At 47.0% G+C, this 10,252-nt stretch overlaps 1 protein-coding gene across 1 annotated transcript in view; it reads left to right on the top strand.

The window, feature by feature from the left end:
• The first annotated feature begins 826 nt into the window (after window positions 1–826).
• LOC147663837 (uncharacterized) overlaps window positions 827–10,252 on the top strand; it is a 49,823-nt gene continuing 40,397 nt past the window's right edge. The window contains exon 1 of the mRNA XM_086950167.1: window positions 827–902. Coding sequence (XP_086806293.1) covers window positions 827–902 — 76 coding nt within the window. The remainder of the gene's footprint in view (window positions 903–10,252) is intronic.

Here is a 10,252-nt window from a genome sequence, read left to right as displayed (position 1 = left end):
TTCAGTTATCTGTTCAAGCTGATAGTGTGTAGTATAAACCTAGTAAAGACCGCAGCAACCCAGATGTCACCTACGTAATGCATGTCTATACACCGAATTCAGGCAGGAGAATCCTGATTTTTTAAGCAAAGAATTGCTTTATTTTGGCTGTCTCCGTCTGCATTTGCCTGTGCTTAACAGAAGCCAATTGGGGAATACATTCTCCCGATTATTTTTCTAAAATCACCCACTTTCTTCTTCTAAATCCATGGCATCTATGCCTGCGCCCCCTCCTTGACTCATTGCGACTCACAGCACTGGACGCGGGCACCTGCCGGACATGACCCAACCATCTCCCAGGCTCACCCTCAATAGACTCGCCAAAACCCTTTGCTTCTGCTCTGTCCACCGAAGCAAAGCGGTAGGCCTGTACTGGCGCTGCAACTCAACGGGTGACCTCCCTAGTCTGGGGGCTCAGTGCTTCAGAGGGGCACCCCACATTTGTCAACAGGAAACGAAACAGGATTGCCAATGCATTTTGGAATTCAGCGATGCTCCTGTGCATTGGCAATGGAATTCTCGTGCACAGCAATCCTGTGCAAAAATTGCACACTCGGAAGCGGTCGAAAAGATGGCAACAGGTTGGGCAGGGAGAAACGCAGCACCCCAAGCTACTCAATCCTCTCTGCTGGCTCCACGCCACAAGCCACACTGGTGTCACCTTCTCTTAGTTGGGTCAACTTTTGCGAGCTGCCCTATGACTACCGCCCGCACAAAGCACCTACAACAGGAAAACTACTACACCTGCCACCACTGCCAACTATCTAGCAGTTGAGGTGGGGTCTGGATGAGAGAGAAGCAGGAAGAACAAAGCCCAGATGAGGAAGCACAAACCACGCTGGAGGGCACTGTTGTGTCTGCAGGTGAGGCCCCCGGTATGTGTGGGGACTCAGCAGGGTGGAAGATCGCCTCAGGCCTGCCAATAAATACACAGAGCCAGGGTATGTGGTTCTTTCGGCTACCGCGTGCGTGCATCCACTGACGTCACGTCGCAGTAACTGCTTTATTAAACATGCATCACATGACCAAGACCATATATCTGGCCAGGTCTTAGCGGGGGTGCGACCCCAGGCACCCCTCCCTCGGACTCCACATCGGGGCACCCTGCTGGTCGCATCCGTTACCTCACGGGTAAAACATAACATTCCTCCCCAAAACAAAAGTTCAAAACAACAAGACTCAGGTTAACCTCATAGCTGCTAGTAAACATCCCTCCCCAGTGCTGCGCTGTCCATTGGAACTAGTGCTGAATGGACGTCCAATGGTCGTGCGCAGCACTGGGGAGGTAGTGGGCCAGTTGTATCACTCGGGCAGTCAGAGAGGAAGGGACCACCAGCCGATGTCCTCGCATGAGACATCCTGTGGGGTCTTCCGTTAATTCCTGATGGATGTGGTGTTTCCAAGATTCGTCGTGTCTCCACATCATATTGTGCGTTGAGTAAATGGGGATACAAATTAGTCGCACACTCAGGCTTTGCTAGAGGGTCAAGGGGAGTGGGTATCCTTCTCCGGAACACATTCCGTTTTACAGTTCAGTGCAACTCACATGACCCACAGGGACGCTTCATGGCGATCTCTGAATACTGGCAGGGCGTCTAACATAATTTCACTATACATCCCCAAGAGACCACATGCAACTGCTCTTACAGATTTGGGCTCACTCATTGTTAAGCTGCCACAGGGCAATTGATCATTGGAGGTGACTAATGCAGCAATTAATAGGGAACGTGATAGATGGCCGTCACGGGCCGTGATCCCTTGGGGGAATTATTAACAGACTATTGAGAGGCACTCAGCGTTGTGGATATTTAGGGAACAAAAGATCTAAGCGCTAACTAATTTCCTTTCCACTCTGGGGCACACGGTGTCTCTCGGGCATAGACTAAATATTTGGACTGAGACAATTCTCTCAATAGTTTGGGGATGTGTGTCTCCTCCCCCGGGGTCTCTCGGATCACTCCCCTATTTCTGCGGTCTATTAGTGTGAGGCTTGACCCGATGGGCCGCATGGTCCCGATTGGTTCCTGAAGATACTGCAAATTGGCACTGATTTACAAAAGAACGAGGGTTTTGTGGACTTGACCCAGGTCCTCGGGGAGGACTTCAAGACAGTGCTAAGTGGTCAGGGTATTGTCTCAATTGCAGGTCACAAAAAAGAAAAGCTGGCGCGGTTGGAGGACCTTGAGAGGGAACTTCACTGCCTTGAATCCGACCTGATAGCTACAGATTCTCAGAAGTCAGATATAAATTAAGGATCAAAAAGAATGAACACAAAGACACTCGAGGGGGCAGCAAAACGTATACGACGTGGGAGATAAAGCAGGAAAGCTACTAGCCTGGTTAGACAAATAGAAAGTAGCGTCTAGGCGGATGCTGGAAATTATCAAAAAAAGTGAGCTCCTACGCGAAACAGGCAGGGCATTGCGAACGCGTTTGCTGCATACTATGCGGAATTATACACACCACAGACATCCTGGCGAACTATTGTCCACCCTCAATAAGGCCTTCTTTCAGTCAGACCTTACCGAGGACGAAGTGACGAAGGCCATCAAATCCTTGAACTCAGGCCCCAAAGGCCTCCCAATTGAATTATATAAGTTGATAGCATCTAAGATTGACACCCATTTGGTCAAAATGTTGCATGAAAGCCTGGATACTACCAGATGATCAAAGATTAGCTAGTATCATTGTGATCCAAACGGCCGGGAAATCACTGGACCGCTGTTCATCTTACAGGCCAATCTCCCTGCTAAATGCCGAAGTAAAGCTCTTAACAAAATTGCTGGCAACTCTGACCCTCAACCCTGACCTTGAGCTCATTAACACATCCTGTTCGGTCAGGATTCATGCCAGGTAGAAATACCGAATTAAAACTGAGACACCTTAATGTAATACTGGGGACGACACATACTAACCTGGAGAACGCCCTGGTAGTTTTACTGGACGTCAAAATGGTGCTGGAATGTCCCATGTTATTTGCAGTCTTATAGAAACAAGGTTTCCGTCACAAATAATCCGCTTGGATTTGCCTCATCTATACAGATCCTATAGCACAGGTGTTGGTAAATGGAGGTAGATCAGCAGTATTCACCTTACAAAGAGGCACAAGGCAAGGCTGCCACCTTTCCCCACTTATATTTGCTTTGGCCTTGCAGTCCTTGGTGGTGTGGATCAGGGGCGACCCTCTAATTAGAGGGCAAGTGGTTGGAAACCAGGGAGGACCGAATCTCCCTTTATGCAGGCTATATCCTTTTATATATGGCCAACCCTTATGTCTAGCAACATAGGATCTCCCATATTTTGGCCCTATTCCAAACATACTCCTATACTACCAATTGGGACAAATCAGTAATATTCTTCCTTAGTGGTGATACTGCCCAGGTTCCAAGGTCCTGCGTGGCCAAGTCGGTGATGGAGGGATTTCAGTACCTAGGCCTATACATTACTAAGGACCGACGATCTTTTATGACCACAATCTGGAGAACCCTACCCCTCACATTGTTGAAACAAGCTGCTCTTTATAAAATGATGGCTCTACCCGGATTCTCAAACATACTGCAAAACACTCCACACCAAGTCCCCCAACATATTTTCAAGATATAGAAGCAACTGTTAGAACACTGTTGTGGCATGGGAAAGCTACAAGTACAGCTTTACATAAACTTACAAAGAGCTGGAATGGAGTCGTGTTGCCCTTCCGGCCTTGCAATATTATTACTGGGCCGCACAACTAGCGGTAGTCAATCATTGGGTGCATTGGCCACCAGAGGACCCAGCTTACAGAATCGACCGATATAATATGGCAACAGTAGGGCATCAAAGGGCGGTATATGGGGGAAGACGCAACATGCCACCTCATACCCCCTCCTCAATAACAATCAAACTCTGGAACAAGACATTGCATTAGGGTGGCGTGACATAATTACACGGGCGACTCCTCTATGGGACTCAAAACATCTAGGCCTACTGGCGAGATACCGGAGTTTAGATAAATGGGACCTCATAGGTCTCTTGCAGGTGGGCGACCTATGGACTAGTGAAGGGGTAAAACCTTTTATTGTTTGTTTTACAGCACAAGTTAGCACCCACAGAAATATTCTGTTACCACCAAATAAATCATGCACTGAAACAAGCAATTCCCCAAGTAGAGGACCTGCCTGAATCATCCCCATTAGAAGACAAACTACTCTATGATTACATGTCAAAGAGGGCAATCTCCCTAACAGAACAGTAAATATTTAAATAATTCCCCGGAGAATTTACCGAAACTCAGAGGGAGATGGGGGGGTGGGGGGGGGATGACCTGGGACACGTAGATGATGAGGAATGGTTGAAGGAGACTGTGTCCCCAAAAGAAGTTGCTATACGTTCCCGTTTCCGATTGGTCCAACAGAAAACCCTACACAGAACGTACTATGCCTGCACCATTCTTGTAAAAAGCATTTACAATGCAATGGTTTCGCCTTTGGAAAATTTAGAGCTATTGGCATTGTAAATGACAAATGTTGTATTTATGTGTTGGTTTTGAAAACAGATAAATAAATGGCATTGTCATTTACATTGCCATTCTCTCGCAAATGTGAGACCTATTGTACCCTACGGACGAGCTCAGCAGACAGCAATTACTACCACACACACACACACACACACACACACACACACAGCCAGAGCCACACACACATGCATGTGTGCGTGCATGCGTGTGTATGTGAGAGAGAGAGAGAGCTTGTGTGCGTGAAAGAGAGAGAGAGTTTTAGTGAGAGCGGGTATATTGAGTCAATGAGAGGGAAGGCGCTCCGCGGCACCAGTTCTCATGCAATCTTTTTGTGTTTTAGGTATTTCAAATGCTGTGTTTTTCGTACCTCTGTAATATACACATCGAGGGACAAGCATGGAGCAGAGCAGGAAAAGGTGTGAGGGAACGCACACACACACCACCCTAGCCGTTCACAACCACTGCTGACTCCGCAGCTGCAGGAGAATCATTAACAGGGCCCCAGCCTTGAGCAGCTGGAATGGATGATGCACCACCACTGCTGGAGACTTGACAGGGAGCAAGGCCTGCCTGCTGTCAAGCCATGGCCCTATTGAAAGCAGTGAGCACCAATAAATGCCTTACCATGCATAACAGAAGTCAAAAGTGCTTCGGCACTGCACACTGCCAACACCACGCTACCAGTGCTGGAGGCCTGAAAGGGAGCAAAGGGGTCCTTGTATCATACCACAGTCAAGCTAAAAGCACTAGTGAAGGCCTTACTGTAAACAGCAGGAGTCAAGGGTGCTTCTGCACTGCACACCACGCACTACCCCCACCACGCCACCAGTGCTGGAGGCCTGACAGGGAGCAAGGGGTCCTTGTATCATAATAAAAGCACAAATGAAGGACTTGCCTGCGTAGCAGGAACCAATGGTGCTTTGGCACTACACACCCAAGAAAGAGAGAGAATACATGAGTGCCTGTGTTTGTGTGCGAGAGAGAGGGGGGGGGAAAGAGAGAGAAAGAGCGTGGGCGTGTGTATGTGTGAGAGGAAGAGAGCGTGGATGTGTGTGTACATGTGTGTGAGAGCAAGAGCGCGCATGTGTGAGCGTGGGTGTGTGAGAGAGAGAGAGAGTGAATGTGTGTGTGTGTGTGTGTGTGTGTGTGTGTGTGTGTGTGAGTGAGAGAATGTGCATGTGTGTGTGTCTCTGTGTGTGTGAGAAAGAATGTGGGTGCATGTGTGTGAGAGAGGGGGAGAGAGAAAGAGAGCAGAGAGCCTGCATGTGTGAGTATGCGTGTGCTTATAAAGGACATCAAAGTGCCGAAAGGGGAGAAAGAAGGGGTGAGTGCATGCCGAGGTGACAAGAAGGACTGGGAGAAAAGGGAGGGGGGAATGCCAGAAGGGAAAGTGATCACGGGGGGGGAGGGGGGGAAGCACGCGAGTGTTGCACGTGCACCCGCTCACATGCACTGCAACTGTAGCCAGCACAGTGCATGCTGGACACTGAACAGTAAAAGGAAGTAATATGCCAACAGAGTGCTGATGTAAGGCATTAAAACGCAATACGCACGATGTTGTCATGATCGGTTTTCTTGAAAAAATAGTTTTATAAAACAAAGAAAAAAGTACAACATATTAAAACAAACAGGCTCCTTCCAGCCAAAGCAAACATCCGGTCTCCTAGAAGAAACATTCGAGTTTTCACAAACCGTGTACAGCAGGCCAATCTTTGCAGAGTTTACTAGCACAGCCAGCAGAAACGCAATGCATGGAATTCGCCGAGGAAAGCACTGTAAGCTAACTAAACAAGTGTATCACGAGTTTTAATTTTAATCACCATGTAATAAGCTGTTAAGTTTTTAGAACATTTTTTTGTGCCTCTGATGACGTTTTACAATGACCGGTGACAAGAATCGGGATTGGTCACTTCTGCACATCTTAAAACATTATTAAAGCTGCTTTGACAAACGAGAAAGGCTCTGCATAACAACCACGTTGTAAATTGCAAGTGTGGGTCATTCCGTAAGGTGGTCTCCGTGCTCATAAAGGACACCCATGTAGAACGCACAGCCTTTACTGCTGCAACTGCAATATATTTACCGGAGGCAGAAAGGCGCTTCGCAATCGCAACACATTAAAAGCCAAATAATTTGTAATCCTTCGAGGGGCGTAAGGAAGAGGGGAGAGGGAGAGGTGGGCGGGTTGGCGCAGCCCTAAAATCGCGGCTCACTGAGACGAGAACATCAAAGCAGCCGAAAGGGGAACTAGAGGTGCCCCGTGTGACAGCGGGATGGGCACACGGACAGCGGGAGTCACGAGGGGGGGGGGGGCGAACAAAGACACGGACAGCGGGACGGGGACGGACAGCGGGATACAACCATGCGGGACCAAGACGATCGAACAAATGATGAAAAGCCATGTAAAAAAAAATAAAATAAGTACACGCCCAAAGTGGACAAGTCTTCATGACGTTGCGAAAAGCCTAAAAATCGCTGGAACGCCCACGAATCTGCTCCGGCTATGAAGGACAGATCTCTATTCCAATAGCTAGCCTCCATTTATGGAGCTAGCTAATGGAACAGAGAGGCGGTGACCAAGCCACATACTGTTCTCATTAGATTTTGCCTGCGCCGAAAAGCTGCGCTGCAGCTTTCGACCAGGCGAAACCTAAAAAACAAAGTGAATGACAAAGCACACTCTGTAGGTCCGATGCTATTTGTATTTGTGTGTGCCGTGGTGTCGTTAGCCTCATGTTGTGAGCATTGTACTATGTTGTGCTTCGTGTGGGCAGCAACACTAAGTGTAAACACTTGCTCTAAATGTGCTTAGGGCAGCCAGGTAAGCGGTGCGTTATTTGTATGGTGCTTCGTTCAGCAGAGCACTCACACACTGTAAACACTGCTGTTTCTAGTAGGTGCTCGGTGGAGCAAGACGACACTGCAAACACACACACATTCTATCAGAAGCGTCTTTCTGCTGTCTCCGGCTGCAGCCATTGTGGGGTTTGTATTGTGCTGCATGTAGGGAGGCACACACAGAGATTGTATGCTCTGTAATCTTAAAGTAGTGTGCTCAGTGTAGTCACTCAGACTGGCTTCGTGTAAACACTGAATTATTGTAAGCTTGTGCTTAGTGCAGCTACACACCGGGGCAGTGTAAATCCTCCACATTTGTGCCGTGCTTCATGTCAAGTCAAGTCAAGAGATTTATATAGCGCGCTACATACCCATAGGGTCTCAAGGCGCTTGAGGAAGGGTGGGGAATTACTTGTCGAATATCCAAGTTTTAAGTTGCTTTCTGAATGCTAGGTGGTTCTGAATAAGGCGAAGGTGAGCGGGAAGTGAGTTCCAGGTTTTAGCTGCCAGGTAGGAGAAGGATCTACCTCCCATGGTGGTTTTGTTGATGCGAGGTACAGTGGCAAGGGCTTGGTTGGAGGATCGTAGCTGACGGGAGGGGGTGTAGAAGGACAGTCGTGTGTTGAGGCATTCGGGTCCAAGTTCGTAAAGTGCTTTGTGTGCGTGGGTTAGGAGGCGGAAAGTAATCCTTTTATTTACGGGGAGCCAGTGGAGGTTTTTCAGGTGACCAGAGTTAGGCTAGGTTAGGCTCTCATTTTGTTTGTTTCATGTAGGCAGCCACAGGTTTTATATTGTTACATTCAACTAGTGTGCCCATTGTGGCGGATACACAGCAGTGTTTGCAATATGTGCCTCCTGTAGCCAGACGGAGTCTGTAAACAGTGCGCTATCTGTAGCGCGCATAATGTAGGCAGGTGTGCAGAAGGACTGTCAACATTTTACTTTTATTAGTATGTGTATAATGAGAAAGAAACAGCTGCAAATACGTAATTGCTATTGTATAATACAGACTCACATTGTCAGTATTGCGCTCTTCGAATTATATACCTCAAGTAGGGAGACATCCATCTACATACATCACTGGTTGTATCAAGCTTAATTTAGCAAGTCACACAACCTGTAAACACTACACCATATATATCCTGTAGTGTAGTTCCTAGTTTCCCACTAGGCCCTGCGCATTGGAATAACATAAACAGTAGTATCGACGTGGAACTGCTTATATTCCAGGCCTCCACTGACTATGCTAAACTTAATTCGGTTGTGTTACCAACTAGCTCAGAGGTCACTGGAAACTTTCTTCTCTGCATAGGAAGTGATCAGCTTCCTTGGCACAGACAAGAAGGGATTCAGCTTTCCAACAACCGTGCAACATGACAACTTTGCTCCTCAGATCAAGAGTCAATCTCTAGGGTCGTGTGAAACAATAGACATGTATTTCACTCAGTCAGTCTAGTGCAGTTTACTTTCACGAGATGTAGAGAATAGAGAGACGGGCGTTTGTCAATAAAGGTTAACATTTATTGAACAGTCTTTCTTCTCGTACAAGAGAAATGTATTGCCACAATTGCAAGAATTGTTACTATAAAAAGTACGTACAGTAAGATAAGGATTGCGAATTAGAACTGTAAAAGCATTGATATGGTTTCTTAGCCATACAGTGGTTTAAAAGTAATAAAACATATATACAGTCATATATACATTAGGCTAACATACTCAACTGGTGCTTCTAACTAAGCCTACCCCAGTGTGCCTGACCTAAGCCTAACACGTGAAAGGGGAGTAAGTAAGTAGCTTTAAGTTAAGTTGGTTTTGCCAAGGTTTGTTTCAAGAATTCTCATCTAAGGGTTTAGTCAACACCATACCTCTGAATAGAATGATGGAGGATTGGTATCTCCTTCAGGGGTCACTCTCGATATCCCAGTCACCCGCGAAGGTAGACCGGAAACGCCGGAGCTGGATTTCTCTGCACGAGAAAGGCAGCAGCTTTCTTCAGCGCGTCGAGGAAGGAGGGGGGACAGCGTCCGCGGGCAGCTAGAATCTGCTGGATGTCTTCGAAGAGGGACGGCTGTTCAACTCCTAAGCGTACTGCACCATCGTTCGCGCTTTAGCAGCGATAATGGTATCAGCAGCTTCACCACCAAGGGACAGCAGGCTGCAGCGACAGGGTGCTAGCTTCACCAACACGGGGTCTTGCAGGCAGCTTGCATCAGCAACAACAGGCAACAGGCATTGCTTAAGGCAACGTTGGTAATATTTATACCTGACAGGTGCCGGGTTTGACGCAAGTTTGCTGGACATAAGACGTCAATTAAAGATGTCACTAGGAAGTGATAGTTATCAGTTGCTCATTAGAGTTCCATTACTAATCAAAACACAGCAAGCGGGGATTTCCAGGTTTGCTGAGTTTTTATCTTGTTGAAGAACTCGGAGTGTTATCTTGGAATATCAGATAGTGACTACTGCTCTGTCATTGCACGAATTGGTCGCAAAGGAAGTGGCAGAGAGAACTATGCTGGAATGTGGCTCTGTTCGTGTGAGGCCAGAGATGACTTTTCAGAAAATCGCACTTGAACGGTTATGCCAATATAGGGAATAAATGGATTTATAGCCGAATAGGGGCATAAGGTCACAGTATCGATCGGGAACCTAGATAAACACGCAACACCCACTCCACGGGTTAATGTCCATCAAAATTACTAAAACTAAGCAATTAGATGCATGTGTAACATTGCCCACCCCAAAATACATAAATGCATTCGAAATAGGCGTACTTGTAATACATGAAATTTAGGTACTGTACGTTTTTTAAAGCATAGTAATCATTCAAAAAATTATTGCATATGAGATCAATGAACGATTATGCAAAAGGAATTACAC

Source organism: Lissotriton vulgaris, unplaced genomic scaffold (assembly GCF_964263255.1).
Source record: "Lissotriton vulgaris unplaced genomic scaffold, aLisVul1.2 SCAFFOLD_1778, whole genome shotgun sequence".
Taxonomy (NCBI): Eukaryota; Metazoa; Chordata; class Amphibia; order Caudata; family Salamandridae; genus Lissotriton; species Lissotriton vulgaris.
This window is presented reverse-complemented; position numbering and strand designations above follow the sequence as displayed.